Source organism: Phoxinus phoxinus (assembly GCF_949152265.1).
Source record: "Phoxinus phoxinus genome assembly, chromosome: 25".
NCBI classification, from domain to species: Eukaryota; Metazoa; Chordata; class Actinopteri; order Cypriniformes; family Leuciscidae; genus Phoxinus; species Phoxinus phoxinus.
The window spans coordinates 5,612,169-5,629,372 of NC_136900.1; the positions used below are offsets into that span (position 1 = coordinate 5,612,169).

Sequence of the window (17,204 nt, forward strand, 5' to 3'; positions counted from 1 at the left end):
TCTGCTGCCCTAGAGCTGGTCAGGACAACCCGTCTGGAATCTTCCCTCAGCACGCAGCTGTCATTTCACATGCCTGTCGTGTTACACACAAACAGCCCACAGTCACAGACCCCCGCTCACGGAGACCATTACCAGAGTCCCAGGAGTCTGTCTGCTAAACAGCAGGTGACTCATTAAAGAGCTATAAAGGGCTATATATAGATACTATTTTACTGGGCCTGTCATTGAGTCAAACAACTCATGGAGCTCAATACACAGACATGTATAGATACATGTATCTATATCTCTGACAAATAACTTTAAGAAATGTAAAGAAACATAATTTTTTCAGGACATTGTGCACCGGGTACAGTTATCAGTACAGGTTACTGTAAGTATTAGTCATTTGCCCAATGCATATGACTATTTTAAGTCATATAATCCATTGTTTAAATTGTAATTGTTTAAAGTTACAAGTTTGACATTTAACCATTCATTGTATTATAAAAACATTTCATTCAAAACCGTAAAAAATAATATAAAATAAAAGAAACCTAGGCACTAAAATGACTCATTCTCTATTTCTGCAACTTTATGGCATGTGGCACAAATAATTTGTGTTTATTTCAAATGATCAGAGAAAGAAAGAGGGGGGTGGGGGGTATAGGCATGTCCATAATGGTTGTATGATTCACATAAAATTATGCACAAAAAAAGTGGTCCTCAAAGTAAATAATAAATGGAACTTTACGATCATTACTGTGTTTTTCAGGGATTCTCACCTTGCAGCTCCAGAAAGCCCTCCTCATGTTTCTGAGACGTGTCTCGAGCTTCTTCCAGCTCGAGCAGGAGCTGCAGTACCTGAGCCCTCAGCTCCTCCAGCTCCTGCTCCTCAGACACGGCAGTCTTCTCATCCTTCACCTCCTTCTCCTCATCCGCATCATTCAGGACGCTGCGCTCTTTTTCCGTGCTCATGACACTCTCCTGATGTCAGATCACTCGGTCACCTGAACAGTAGAGAAAGGAAACAATGTTTACAACTGAACTAATGAATAATCAACACTTTTTTCTCAATGTGTCTCTGTGTGTTCTACAAACTTCCAAACAGGGAATAAATTCAAGGAATTCTTTTGGTTTTGATTTGGTTTCTGCTCTGCATCATGGCTATTACACATTAACAATGGTAAATAAATAAATAATCACAATAAACAATTAAATGAATTTTCCTTCACAGACGTGCATATGTTTATTTAAAAAGAAAAAAATCTACACAGCTCATTTAATCAGATTTTAATCTTAAAATCACAGTAGTCAATTACACAAATTATATAATCATAACAACACATTGCCTCAAAACAACCTAAATATTACAGATTTTTTGACATTTTGTGCATGAATCATCGGCACTGGTTTTATAACTCTTTTGTCAATAAAACATTTTTTAGATTACTTCATTTGAGTATGAAATTTGTGTTATCATAAATAATCTGATTAATAGCTCCCTCCTGTGGCGAAGAGGGGCGTGCAAAACACCCATGCATTATCATCCTGTCTTTGAATTGGTGCTTCTGCATCCCCTTTCACAATGGGTGAAGAGTCTTCTCCAGCTCCAGAACTCACAAGGGCTTTTGGTGAGCTATAATAAGGTGGCGCTATAATAAGCAACTTTACGTTTTAGCTAAAACCTCAGCAACTGTGTGTGGCAGAATCAAATTTCTCCCGAAGGAGTGGAAACCCTATTGTTTTGCTAAGAGCTATTATTAGGGCCCAAGCCCTGAAAGGGCGAAGTCCTTACTGTTTTTCTAAGGATTATTATTAGGGCCCAAGCCCTGAAAGAGCAAAGGCCCTATTGTTTTTTTAAGGATTATTATTAAGGCCCAAGCCCTGAAAGAGCAAAGGCCCTATTGTTTTTTTAAGGATTATTATTAGGGCACAAGCCCTGAAAGAGCAAAGGCCCTATTGTTTTCCTTAGGATACTTCTTATTTTATTATTTAAGGTCTTTTGGGTCTCTTAAATTTGCACACTGGTCAGAATCCACGGCCAGGCCTTATTTTTTTTTACCCGATTTGCTTCAAACTTCATCAGAATAATTTCAATGGCAAATGTAGACCTGTGACTGGATTATCTTAAATTAGGGCTTAAACTAAGGACAAAAAAGGGAAAGAGGAAGTGTCTTATATCTTGTAAAATCATTGTTTGATTTAAAGGGATGGTTCACCCAAAAACGAAAATTAGCCCATGATATACTCCTGAAGCCATCCTAGGTGTAAATTACATTCTTCTTTCAAACTAATACAATCGGAGTTAAAGCTGCAGTCCGGCACTTTTTTGGGTTTAAAAATATCAAAAAATACATTTTTGAAAAAAAACGTAACCAGACAGTGTTCAAAACGATCTGCTTGCCTTACCTCGATTCAAAACGGTAAGCTTGTAATAATGAAATTAATTCTAGTGGTACTGGTGGATTTCCGCGGGAATTTCGAGCATGTCTTTGCGTCATTACGTCACTTCTGTACACATAGAGAAGGAGTCTCGGCTAGTCGGCTATTATAGCGTGTGTGGGATGATGGTGGAGATTTAGCTTAGCACTTGGTATGGCGGATCCCGAAAGTTTAAAGCGACAATCACCAGTGACAACTGGAGATTCACCAGTTGTAAAACCCAAAGACTTCGGACTTCAGAAAAAATATATTTTTCACGTTTTGACGTGATATAAGCAATCGTTAGATTTAATCAGCATGCTATAGCCTACTGCAATGCTTCCCCCCACCCCCCGAATTTGGTCAGAACAAAAGTGAATGTTACTTACTTGTTCAGATGACATTTTTCGATGAAAATTCTAATGTTGACACTTTCAAAAAGTATACTCTGAGATTGCTGATGACAGTAACGTTACAGTATCCACAGCGACGCGGCAGCGACAGGTTCTCCTCAATACATTGTGTTCATCCGCGCTGTTTCATGCCGATTTACTACCCACGCACAGTTAATAATTCCGCGAATAACTGCAATTGCAGATTTCGAACAGAGATGGCGACAAAGAGGAAAAACGACGGACTGCAGCTTTAAGTATATAAAAAAATGTCCTGGCTCTTCCAAGTTTTATAATGGGAGGCAATGAGTATATTTTTCTATGGAAGTCCATCAAAGTCGTACATTTAATTTGTACAGAGAGTCTGGCCTCTCTCCATTGACAAGCGTTAACTTCCTTGAAGGCGGGTACTCTGTTGAAGTTTAAAACTATTGGATCTGCCCAGAGCCACTCTGGATCTGCCATAACCAATCGCTAACGTTTGGTCGTGACGAAACTTCAACTCAAACTAGCGCACAACCTAAACGTCATCGTTCTCAGCCACTCCCTCTGTTCGCTGATTGGACCGGTAAAAAATTGACTGGAGAAAGACCAAGAATATACGACAATCCCAGACGTAGTACTGAAGGGAAATGAAAATTGAGCAGAAGTACGTAGGAGGGCGGAGCCAGGCTATCAAAGTGCATAAATCCGTGATAAAAGTGCTTGAAACGGCTTTGCGGGTTAATAAAGGCCTTCTGAAGTGAAGCAATGTGTTTGTGTAAGAAAAATGTCCATATTTAAAACTTTATCGACAAAAATAACCAGCTTCCAGCAAACGGGCATACACGTCGACTTGCCACACGCCGAGTAACACTTGAACTTGACACATGATGTAAGACGGACATACACGTCCGTCTAGCGCTTGTTTAGATTGAAAAAATTATGGAAAAGTAGTGTAGTGGATTGGAAAAACGTGTCTGTGTATTATTGACATGGACTCTTTGCCCGCAATCTCAATGAAGTTATGCTGACAGCCTCAAGAACAAACTTTAGAGGAGATCTGCACTCACCGCACGAAGAAGAGGGAGATCAAGAGGGAGATCAAGAGGGAGATCTATCATCTCGTGTGTGTGTTTGTTTGTGGGCGTGGTCTCTGATCACTGCTGATCAGCAGCGCCAGCCTAGTACCAATTGTTGGTCCCTTTATATGTTCAGTAACTTGTGTCTCATGTTGACAGATCGTTGTGGGTTCCCGGTGTGTTTCCTGTTCCCGTGCTGTGTGTTTGGATTGTGGATACTTTTGTTCTTCGTCGTGTCGTTCGTCTGGGTTCACTGCACCTCCGCACTGGATCACCGAGCACCTTCACCGGTTGTCCACCGAGGCCCCTGCGTCACCTACCATCAGCGCTGGTGTCCGTCTGACCTACCATCTGTGTTGTGTTTCGCCTGACTGACCATTGTATTCACCTACTCTATTAAAGCGTTTTTGCAATTGCATCCTTCTCCTGTCTTTGTCACAGAACGATCTGACCACATTATGAATGCAGCAGGCACAACAAGTTGGGATGATTTCGCTTCTCTCAGCATCGCTGGAGCAGGATGGACTGGTTTCAGCAGAGTCATCAGTTTCTCGGCGCGGAGGACTCACGCGCCGACATGGAGACACGGTCAGCCCCGTCTCCAATCCCAAGCCCATGCAGGTGGGTAGAGCACGGCTTTCCCGGGAGGAGCGAGAGAGGTGGAGATCCCAAGGACTGTGCCTATACTGTGGGAAGGCGGGCCACTTCATCCACTCCTGCCCTGTAAAAGATCAAGCCCGGTAGTAACCATGAGGCTACTATCGGGTGGGATCTCCGCCGAGAAGACCTCATCATCTACTCTCCTCCCGGTAAGGCTTAGGTGGGCAACCCACACGCACGACACCAAGGCTTTACTGGACTCTGGGGTAGAAGGTAATTTTATGGACTCAAGACTGGCTCAACAACTTCAAATCCCTGTCTCTCCCCTCACGCACAAGATATCCGTTAAAGCCATCAATGGCCAGCAACTCCCCAACATTTCACACGTTACTGAATCCATCACTCTCACCACATCTGGCAACCACACAGAGACTATAACATTCCTCCCCATGGACTCACCACTTGCACCAGTAGTACTGGGTCATCCTTGGCTCACTCAACAAAACCCCAGAAATGATTGGGGCCACAATTCTGTGTCTGCGTGGAGTAATTTGTGTCATGTCTAGTGTCTGCGTGTTCTTCTGTGCCTGTTTCTGTGTTCCAGGAGGAGGCAGTGAATTTGTCTAACGTGCCCGAGGAGTACCAGGACCTGAGGGAAGTGTTCAGTACGTCTCGTGCTGCTTCTCTTCCTCGTCCCTATGACTGTGCCATAGACTTAGTGCCAGGTGAGTCTCTGCCTGAGGGCAAGTTATATTCACTTTCTGTTCCAGAGAGGGAGGCTATGGAGAAATATATTTCTGATTCTCTAGCATCCGAGTTCATTCGTCCTTCCTCATCTCCGGCGGGGGTGGGGTTCTTTTTTGTGGGGAAGAAGGACGGTTCTCTGCGCCCGTGTATTGATTACCGGGGGTTGAACAACATCACGGTAAAGAATACTTATCCTTTACCGTTGATGTCTTCAGCCTTCGAGCGATTGCAGGGAGCATCCATCTTCACAAAATTGGATTTACGTAACGCTTATTATTTGGTCCGCATAAGGAAGGGTGATGAATGGAAGACCGCGTTCAATACCCCCAGGGGGCACTTTGAATACTTGGTAATGCCGTTCGGCCTGTCCAACTCCCCAGCGGTTGATTGGCCAAGTCCAGAGTCCCGTAAGGTTGTATTCGGCAAACTAAAGAGCCGCTTTGTTTCGGCACCCATCCTCGTAGCCCCTGATCCATCCCGTCAGTTCGTGGTAAAGGTCAACGCGTCAGAGGTGGGGGTAGGAGCAGTACATTCCCAACGTTCTTCCGCAGACGATAAGATGCATCCTTGCGCGTTTTTGTCTCATCATTTATCACCTGCTGAGCGTAACTATAACATTGTTAACAGAGAGTTTTTGGTAGTCAAGTTAGCGCTGTGGTGGCACGCAGTGCTGAAGTGCCAACTAGCCTCTCCCTATGGAGGATACCTTTACCACTCTACAGACAAAGCATTCTGGAAATTTCGCGTATCTACCCCGTAGTGATAAAATAAAATAAAATTCTGTATCAAATTTATAGGCAGGACAAGTAGTTTAAGGCTTGGTTTGTAGAGAATTACAAACATGCGCACATATATTCAAACGCACATAACTATAGAATTAATCCTTGATGCGCACGTGAGCGCCATCAGTGTTTATCACAGGTTCGCGTTTAAAGTCTGTGTAGAGAGGACGGTGTCGTCTTAGCGGCCCCTAATTTAATAACAAATTATCCTTTCGACGGAAGTGAATCAATCTAGCAGCACAAACTTTAGCTGGAAAATAACATTATTCAAGAACCGTTATAAAGCCAAAACAATCTGTTACCTTAAATTATACGTTTATCTCTGTAAAGTTGATTTGAAACCTTCTACATTGTTAAAAGCGCTATATAAATGAAGATGACTTGACTTGACAATGTCAGTAAAGATTCCGCCAACTTTTACCTTCAGTAAAAAGGTACGGAAAAATTACCTAAGGTAATACTAATCCCATGCAAATAGACCGGCTGTAAATATGTACGTAAATATTTAGTCATTTCTTGTTTAAAAGTAGTTTTCCGCAGTTTTTATGAAGACGCTTGAAAAGCATTCAGTTGCGTTCTAGATGCTGGAACACACTCAAGTGTTTTCCACACACCATTCAGATCAGAAAGAAGATTGAAAGCTCTTGTTAGAGGCATGAAACATATTTTAGGGTTGGGTAAGTGCCTATTACCAACACAATCCAATCTGAAGTTAATTAATACATCGTTCGACCGGACATAACCGTTTTATATATATATAAATATAGGTTATATGTGTTTAAGCATGTGATGGGAAGCAACGTAATACACACATGACGACAGGAGGGTGACAGCGGTGTGTAAATCTAGTTACTCGTCCCACTTCAGCTAGTTTTACTGAGATATCTTATCCCGTGCGAATTGGCCATTAATATTACCGGTACTGACGTCCTGTGGTAAAATTACATTAGCCTACTTCATCTACCCTTATAAAGTTAATCCCGTCCGAATAGGGCTAATGACAGCACATTCTCACAACCTGGTAGCAGGTCAGAAGAACCTGCGCAGGCTAATAATTTGATTAATTTACTTTATGTTTTGTTTTAAGTAATATGATTAATACTGTTTATTTCTGCATTCCAGCATTATGCTAAGCTATACTGTTTTATAATTGTAATGGGCGCTTGCAAATCAAGTTGAAACAGGAATCACAGCAGTCTTCCAAACACAGGGGTTAATACATAGGGCAAACAAAGGAGCTAATGTGATAATTACCCAGACACACCTGAACAGTATACTCAATCAAAATGAGTAACCAAGGAAACAAACAGGCAGGGAATAGAGGAAAATGTCTTGGTTAATAATGTATGGTACGTCAGAATGAGCTGACGAATTTGGGGTCTCACCTGAAAGCAGCCTGTTTTTGCAGCTATACAGATGGTACTCAACCAGAATACGACTTTTACCGCCGCCGTTCCCGCGGCGGTAAAATTGCGGGTGTGTATTTGCTGCCTTTGACCGCTAAGAGGCGCTACAATCGCAGACTTTGAAAAGTGTCAGTTTATTCTCTCTATTGCGTAATCTGCCGCCGCGGCTCATTGAGAAGGATTGAAATGTGGTAGGCCTAATAGGCATTCTGGTTGAGTACCATCTGTATTTGACTTTTGTTATTGGAATTTTATGTCTCCAAAAAAAAACTCTGATAAAAATGTATTATTAGAAAAAAATTCACACTAAAAAGACACTTTCGAATCCAACATCCTGTGACGTATGGCCAATGCAATTCAGATTACAACTCTAAAATGAAAAGGAAGTGCGTTTTTGAATTTGTATGAACGTTTATTCTATTAAACAAATGAAAGAAAGTCATTGAAAACATTATAACTTCAATTATAAAGCAGTGCTTTCTGCTCATGTAATTTAGCATGCTGAGCTGTAATGGGTGGTAATAAGGAACACATTCAGTCAAACATATTGTTCTGACGTCAGTGTGGGAATATTCTCATCCATGAAGGGATTAATCTGTCGCTGGGATGAGGATGTTTCATTAAAGTTTGATAGAGTCAAGTTGTGACTGGGAAATGAAGTGATACATCAAAGGAAGCATAGTGTTAGCTACAGTATGAAGAGTGACTCATCCATGATACAGTATAAGCCTTTTTTCTTTTCTTTGTTCTAGCTTATGATTTTCTAGTTTTGACTTTCACAGTATTTTAAATTTATACATAAAATCAGATTTCATTTATTACAGCAATATTAAATGACATATTTTTCTGCTTGAAGTACAATGATAAAAATGCTGTTTTCTCTGCCTTTGTGAAATTGCCTTGAATTTCTGAAACATATTTATATGTAACAGCATCAGAGCAGATCTACCTTTTCATGCACCTCCTGACTTTGGTATTACTTTGGCAAATAGACGTGTGTATGTGTACATGTTATGATTTGAGGACAAAACTGACTACCAAAGGGAGCTAAATCCGACAATACCTCCTCGGTTGGAAAATTGCTCTATAAAATAAAGAAAATGCTTTTTTATTCTAAAAATAAAATAAAATGTGTGCGTATATTGTCTGTTCATGTCTTGTATTGGTGTAGCTGTGTAGGCGTCTATGAATAATCTATGCCACCCCCTCCATGATTCTTTGAAGCAGCTCCTCGTGTTCACAGTAACCCACAGCAGCACATCAAAAACCATTTGAGCACCAAAGCTAAAAACGAGAACAAGATAAAAGCAGACACAACTAATTTAGATTGACAAAATCAAAAAGGAAGAAGTGATTCACATCTTCTGTTCCCTTATGTCACAAAAGAAAAGAAAAAAACACTCTTTTTAGTAATAAAAAATATGCTTGTAGTGTTTGCAGAAAGCAGTAAAACATCTATACTGTCAATGTACAATTTGCAAACATCATAAGCAGAGATAATTTAAACCATCACGGCATGCTGGCATTCACGTGTACAACACAATCAAATTGCAGCTAAAAGACTTTTTGAGGTTACAACAACAACTTGAGGGTGAGTATATGATGACAGAATTATAATTTTAACGTGAACTATCCCTTTAATGGAAGAAGCTGTAGTGCAAGTTCCCTGAGATGGGAGTTGCTTTTTCACTCCAGCCCTCGCTGTTTTCCCACAGAGCAACCTAAAGTGTCCTTCACCATCACGCTTCTGATCAGGCAAGCGAGAGAATGGGGAATGGCCATGTGGGACAATGGACAGGAATGTTGAAGATTTTTTCAGAGGAGCTTCTCAAGTTTTCGACCGCTCAGCTCTGGAGACAGAGGTAGCGCAGGCTTTATCATTGCTGCAACAGGGAGGTCGTTCTGTTTCTGACAACTCTATTGAGTTTTGCACGCTCACTGCGTCATGCGGATGGAATGCCAAAGGGCAGTGGGATAATTTCTTTCACGGGCTGGCAAAGTACATCAAGGACGAGATTTATTCACTCGAATTTCCTCCCAGCCTTGATGGATTAGTCGACCTTGCCATCCAAGTTGACAACCGAATAGCTCTTCTTTCCCAGCATCAGAGGGAAAGCATGTCCTCCAGCGTGTCCTCTCACAAGCTCTTCTTTAGCTTGGCCTCTGGAGTGTGTGTGTGTAGCGCCTTCTGTAAACGTCAGGCTGTGTTTACAAACCACATAAAAAGTACTTTCGCAGCGCTTAACGGCTAAGTTCTCGACAGGCTTCACTGGGCATTGTTTTTCGGTCAGTTCAATTTCCTCCCACCCGGGGTCCAAGAATGGTAAGCCCAACACACTTTTGCAGATCTTTGAGGCTGAACCTAGATCCACCCTTCACTGGGGTCACCTGGGGGGTGGAGTCCAGAGTCCGCACGGCTCTGTGCAATGTCACGGATCCCATGGGGTGCCCTGAGAGCCTTTTGTTTGTGCCCGAATCGGCCCAAACTACCTTCCTACAGTGGGGCCACTCATCCGTACTAGCTCGCCACCCAGTAACGACTTGCAGTCCAATAAAGCAGTGGTTTTGGTGGCCGTCCATGGCTTGGGACTCTCGTTCCTGAGTTCCAGTTCGTATAGGCCTGTCCGGTTTCTGTCAGCAAGAGCGCCAGTCGACCCCAAGTAGGGCTACTCCAGCCACTGTCAGTCCCTTCGAGACCCTGGTCACAAATAGCTGTGGATTTCATCACAGGTCTACTTACCCCTGTCTAGCGGCAACATGGTAGTCCTCACTGTGGTGAACAGGTTCTGGAAAGTGGCCCAATTTTTTTCCCTCCCCAAATTACCTTCAGCGAGGGAGACAGTGACTCTTATACATTTTGCATAATTATGGCCTCCCTGTGAATGTAGTCTCTGGCCAAGCTAAGCTAACCAGTATCTGGAGACGGTATTGCGCTGTTTCGTCTGCAGAACCATCATCTTGGAGTTCCAGATTAACCATGGTTGAGTATGTGCATAACTCCCTCCTGGTCTTGTCTACAGGGTTGTCTCTCTTCCAGTGCTGTTTAGGCTACCAGCCACCATTATTCCCCTCCCAAGAATCCAACGCGTTGTTCTGTCAGCACACCCCCTTTTTTTTCCAGAGATGCCTCCATACGTGGAGGATCGCAAGAGAAGCCCTCACTCGGACTGTGACAGAAACAAGGCGTCGGCAGACAAGCCACCGTTTTAAGCCCTCACTTTATGTGTGCTTTCAGAAGGTCTGGTTATCTTCCCAGGATATTCCTCTCAAACTTCCTTCACATAAACTGGGTCCCAAATTTATTAGACCGTTTTCCATCACCAAGGAGCTCAGTCCAGTATCACCTCGATTCAAATTAAGCCCCCAGTTTAAGAATATCCACCCAGTTTTTCGTGTCTCTAAGATCAAGCCCGTCATTCGCTCCCCCCTTCAGCCCCAGACCTCTGCCCGGTTGCTTCTTCGGCTTCCCTGTTGTCTGTGTTGTCCTGTCATTTTCTGCAGCTCGTGTCGCTTGTTCGCTTTTCCCTTATATTCTCTGCTGTTTCTGATAGATTTTTGTGTGCCTTGTCTCAAATGCTGTTGGATCTATGATGTGTGGATGGCTCTGGAGCTCTCACACATCCCTTTTGTTTGTGTGTGTCACTAAATTTTGAATGTTGTTTATTCCCAAAAGTGTCTAATAAACTGTAGCATGGACCCTCTGCTTTTGAGTCCTCCATTCACGCAGCCTGACAACGTTTTCTTTCTCAACAGTTTACATTTCTGAAGCCTGGTTTATATTTGCGTCCACATGAGCGTGAAAATAATCTCATTGCAGTGTGGGTGGTCGTGCCGGTACATCTGTACTGGCATATTACCACCATGCAGTTTGCGCTTGTCTAACTTAATTGCTAACATTTACAAAATGAGCCTACATTGGCAGAAACAAGCTTGTTTAAAAAAGGTCCATGTTTGATAAAAATGTTAATTAAATCAAATGAAATTCCATTGCTCTCATGCCGGGTCAGGAAGGCCGGTCTGTGGCTCTCTTCTTGAGGATGTTATTGGCCACATCTAGTTCGGAGGAGCTAGATGTAGAGGCATATGAGACAGATGTTATTAGTTATTAGTGAGACCGCCTCCTCCACTAGCCCTGCATATGAAAAGTTAAAGGAGGTTATGACCCACCAGGACCAAGCTTTGTTTAACTTTGTCGGTGTTGAACACGAAGTTGTTCACGGCAGACAAGATGAGCGCTTTCAGCTGCGCAGAGCCACAGATTTCACAGATGACAGATTCAAAAGTGATTTGAGTCACAACGAGATTATGTGACCCACTGTCTCACACGTCGCACTCTCTATCCAGCTTAAATAAAGGTAGTTGCAGTAAGATGATATAACTCCTTTCTCTTTGGCTGCCCTCCTTCCAGAATAGCTGGAGGTGAGGATGCACTCTTCGATGGACAGTGATCTACTAAATAAGCATTGCCATTTGCTGTAGGGTACTTTTTCTTTGTTCTGGTTCATTTGTTTCCATTAAAGAAGTCATGACATAAGGCAGTGGTTCCCAGCCCTGGTACTGGAACACCCTCAACACTGCACATTTTGGATGTTTCTCTTATCTGACACATCCATCTGAGGTCTTGGAGTCTTTACTAACGAGCTGATGAGTTGAATAAGGTGTTATTTATTAGGGAGACGTCTAAACTGTGCAGTGCTGGGAGTACTCCAGGACCAGGATTGGGAACCACTGACATAAGGAATCACGGAAGAAAGCCCAGTTCCAGATCACATCACTTATGGCGCTTTTCCACTGCATGGTACGGCTCGGTACGGCTCAGTACGGTTCGGCTCAGCACGGCACGGCTTGGTTCGCTTTAGCTCGGTTTGCTTTTTCACTGCAGTTAGTAATGCTTCAAAGTGGGTGGGATTATAGACTGATCGTTATAGTTTATCCGATTCTCGGCAACCAACGAGAGGAACATCTGCACTTTGTCCACTGACCACGATTCAGCCATTTATTTTTTGGACGTTTTTTCTTCTTCAAGCAAGTCAAGCAAGTAGTTTAAAAACAGGTGCTACAGCGGTGGCTGTTACTGGCTATTTAAATCTAGCGGGTTTGGTGTCTCGTGTCGCGCAAACACAATGACGCTGGTAGTGACGATTCTGTCTGACCAATCAGTGATCTGCAGTGTTTTCACATCACATTTTAGTATCGGTACGGTATGCTTGGAACCTCAACAGAGGTGGTACCATTTAAAGCGAGTCGAAGCGAGCCGAACCGTACCATACCATGCAGTGGAAAAGCGCCACAGAGTGAGCCGTACCGAGCCGAAACGTACCGTACCAAGCAGTGGAAAAGCGCCAAAGCGTGCCGTACCGAACCGTGCCTTACCAAGCAGTGGAAAAGCGCCAAAGCGTGCCGTACCGAACCGTGCCTTACCATGCAGTGGAAAAGCGCCATAAGGGTGCTTCTGAAATTAGTGATGGTGCTCTAGTGAAGCGCATGTGAATGCCACTCCTGAAACTTTGCAGTATGTAAGTGCCTGTTGGTCCTCTCAGTCACAATAAAGACAAACCTTTCATCAAAAATCTAAATGGATTATATTCTCAGTGCACCTGAGACACGTCTCTCTGTAGGCAAGGGAGTGGTGATCTGGTACCTGGGTCACACAGTACCACAACATCCAATAGGAAACTTCAACTGCAGTAGCCACCATTCAACCTGAAGAGGGCAGCACTCAGGCGTTTTTACACCATATATTGTAGAATTAAAACACTTTATACCCCAAATGTCAACAAATTTACTTGAATTAATGAACAGTATTAATAAAGCTGTTGTTTAAAAAAAAAAGTTGTTTTAGGGTTTAGTTACCCTTTAATAACTAATGAATTTTACAACATAATTGAATTCTGGATTCTGAGTTCTTCCGATTAGCCAATGTGTTCCGGATATCTGTCACAATCCCTGTACTGTCTTGTATTTTGTAGGACTTTTATGTTGAAGTATATTCTTAGTTCCCCATTGTTTCTGTGTTCACTTCCTGTGTTTGGTTCCTGTTTTGCCTTGTACCTTGTTTGCCACCATAGTTACCCTTATTAGTTCCCATGACATCAATCACCAACACCTGTCCCTCGTCAGCCCCTTGTTAACCAGTCTATTTAAACCTCAGTGCTTCAGTTGTTGTATGTCAGTCGTTGTTGCTGTTTGTGTATTCCTGTCGTTGTTCCCCTGCCTCCTCTTTGTGGATGTTACCCTTGTTTTTGGATTGTCTTGCGTTTATGTTTGTCTATTAAACTTGTGTTTGCATATGGATTCTCTCTCTTCGCTTCGTCCCTGCCTATACGTTACAAGATCAACAGACGTGTCTGATTGGCTACATTGCTCAATGCTGCAAAAACACATAGATATAGAAACATTTGACATTCTCCAGAGTATAAACTACGCACTGGTGCATTGTTAAATCTGTGTGGCCAATATGCTAATGTTACATTTTAAATGGATGGTGCTCTTGCTTTTTGTTTGAATGTACTTATCAACCTCTAGCACCCTTCATAGAACTGAAGCAGCCTTTTGTAAGGTCAGGTTTAAAATTATAGTCAAAATCAGTTCCAAAATCATTTAAACTTGCCTGATTTTTTAACCTTGGCCTGCAGCTTAGGCCCTGTTTTATCGGATGTGCTATTCGTTTACGCGGGGACGCCGTTTTTGGGGCTTAAAAACGCAAAAAAGTGAAACCACCCTCCAGAGTGGAAATCTTAAAAACGCTCCACCATCGCGTTCCCGTCTAAAGGGTAAAAACGGTAAAACCGCAAAAGTCTGCTAGACAGTGAAGCTGTCGTGTACGCGTTTACGTCACAGGCATGCGCCAGTACAGGAAAATAACAAAACATTATCAAACTAAAATAAAGCATTAATTTCATTGACAAAAAAAATAAAAAAATTCTGTCATTTTTGAGCGACACGGGAAGAGCACCGAGGGTTAAAGCAGCAGCTTTACCGTATTAAACATGAAAAACTGTGTCAGCGTCTCTTTCACTTTCAGTGCTTCACGTTGCCACCTAGAGTGCATACTACATCGAATTGTGAAATTCGATGTAGTATGCACTCTAGGTGGCAACGTGAAGCACCTTCGACGAAAAGACACTTTTGCGTCACCATATGCCACCAGATTTCCCCCCCATAACGCTCATCTACACGTAGAATCAAAAAGTGAGAACGCAATGCCACATTTGCGTTTTCTCTTCAGATTGTTTCCGTGTAAACATAGCCTCAGTCTCTGGTATAATATAGAGCTGCTCTATCATCATTTTACCATGCTGTATGACATGGGGGGGGGGGGGGGTGGTTGGTAAATACATCCAAAAAATGGATGTTCTTTCGGTTGCTCTTTCTTGGTCAGTGAAAGCAGATTTCCTAATGGCTCTATCAGGGTCTCCGCTGCCACTGTGGATTTAGATGCACCCAATTCTTCATGAGGTTTATATGACAGCAGAAACTCTCTTCTTCCCCTGAAAAAAATAGCGTAACTAGTGTAAATCCAGGCCTGTGTTATGACTGATTGAATATCTATTTTCTTGCCTAGGTGTTTGTTCAGTTTTAATTCTCTGATTCGTTTAATTGTTTGTGCAAATTCATATTCACATTTTGTCTGCTTTTTTAAGTTGCGTTGCTCAACCTGCAGAACCTAGATCAGACATGAGGTCTAGGGATGGAAATATTTTTAACAGTTACATTTTTTTTTTAACTCTTTTACAGAATTCAACAGTTCTGTGTTTGGTTCTGATTTCTCTGAATCTTTCTCGTTCCTTAATTGTTCCATTAAGAAGTCATGATGTAAGGAATAAAAAAAAAAAAATTGGCATATAGGACGTCGTCGATGCTTATAAGTAAGTTTTAGACCTCATAAATTCCTCCTTACTGCAAAAAAGAAAAAGAAAATCTTCTTTCTACACATTGTGGCATCACACTATAGGCTAATAGACATTTAATTTGAACGGCCCTCCACAACTGCACTTATTCGCCATATTACTTCTGTAGCTCACCTAGCAGCAGTGAGAAGTGAGGTGCCAAGGAGAGAGCAGCAGGTTAGTCAAGCGTTAGTACTCAGGTCACATCAGGCACTTTAAGACACCTAAAGTTTACTGCAACTTTGTACTATGCAATATTGCCAAACATTAAGCTGTTTGTGGATGTGGAAATCCTGACATCTACTGACATCCTATCGTCACTGGATAAGAGTGTCACGTCAAAAGCAACAATAGACTTATGGTCCGGTCCTGCTCCATGCCCTGCCACAGTCTCTTGGTCCTATTCTTTCACAGCCTTGCAATTATTATATGGTCTGTTTTCGCATTGCCCCAAAAGGCCTTGATCCAGGTCTGCCACTGCACAACGGCCACTGCTCCCCGATTCAGGACTGGGTCCACCACAACTCCAAGACCCAAAGACCAGGTATGACATTGCTTCAAGGCCCAGACCCAGATCCACCACGGCTCAAATGCCCATGTCCCAATGCCCACTGTGGGTCCCTGCACCACCAACTTTTAAAGCAACACCAAGTAGTTTTTCAACCTTCATAATATATTTCCAAGACCCTTGTGATGGTACATCGACTTACAATAGGTTGAATGACACGTCTGCCATAGCCTGACGGGGTCTGTATCGCTTTTACTGGCACTACAGAACTTCGGGGTTCGGGTAATAACCCGAGCACAAGAAGAACTACAATATTCGACTGCTTTACAGCACACCTCACTTCCCCCCCACTTCCTCAAATTCGGACGTGAGAGCCCAACTAGCGTTTGTTTGCCGGCTGGTATAGCGTCTGTATGTTGTTGTCACGGCCGAAGCAGCAACTAAACCGAAGAAGGCAAAGGTTTTGTCGGAGGAGACTAGGAAGAGAAAAGGGGAGAGTGATAAAATCAAAGGCCGGACGAGGATCAATCTTGGTCCAGCGTTCGCTAAAGGAGGAGGAGGAGGGACCGATGCTGACTTGACCGTCATGCTGTCGGACTATTAATAGCTACATGATTAGACGGACAAAATCATCTTTTAGGATAACTATCCTAATAACTGCAGGCTGATAGTCATGTTTGTTTATTTATTTATTTTTCTGCCGAAAGTGTCCTCAGGCTATAATGCAAATCGATTTTTCAAATTTGCAGATTCATCTATGGTTGCTTGATATTATAATATTGACGATATATGGCTATTACCTACCACACAAACATTGAATTGAATTAGGATATCCATTATGTAAAACAGTAGCCAATAGGCTACTATAATGACGCTGGCTTGTAAACGTGAGCTACGCGACCTTTTGGCGTTTAAAAAAAAATGAAACCCATGAAATTATGTTCATATGACATGCTGACGTATATGCCACTGTACCTGGGATGAAGACATTTCACACGCAACACAGGTAGTCTGCCCAAGACGTGAGAACTCCTTCTGCAGAGTTCGGGGTATCGTCTTGTCAACAAATGCACGTATATCCCCTGGTCTAACCATGACAGATTTTGCGACAGTAGTAGAAGACAATACTGTTTCCTAACTGTAGGGGGACCCCGAGAGCAAAAGCTAATTGGTGTTGCTTTAAAGACAGTCCTAGATGAAAAATTCTGAATTGCTGATCACCAGCATAAGGTATGTTTTGCATGCTGGGACCAATATGGGTTGCTGGTTTCTGATTCCCAGCATGAGGATTGGAAGTGCTGGTGAACCAGATACAAGCTGCTTAGTTTCGCTTAAGAACAGCATGACATCTCTCTCTCTCTCTCTCTCTCTCTCTCTCTCTCTCTCTCTCTCTCTCTCTCTCTCTCTCTCTCTCTCTCT

At 42.7% G+C, this 17,204-nt stretch overlaps 1 protein-coding gene across 4 annotated transcripts in view; it reads right to left on the reverse strand.

Moving 5' to 3' along the window:
* The window catches only part of ccdc136a (coiled-coil domain containing 136a), a 74,912-nt gene that overhangs the window by 29,482 nt on the left and 28,226 nt on the right, over nt 1–17,204 (reverse strand). For 2 of the 4 annotated variants that reach the window (XR_013796431.1, XM_079603029.1), the window contains exons 1-2: nt 16,761–16,884; nt 762–986 (exon numbers count right to left, since the gene is read on the reverse strand). Coding sequence is in view for 1 of the 4 variants with exons in the window: in XM_079603029.1 (XP_079459155.1) it covers nt 762–954 (193 nt within the window). In the remaining 3 variants the exon portion in view is untranslated. Of the gene's footprint in view, nt 1–761; nt 987–16,760; nt 16,885–17,204 lie in introns of those variants that run through there. The other 2 variants (XR_013796429.1, XR_013796430.1) reach the window with 1 other exon arrangement.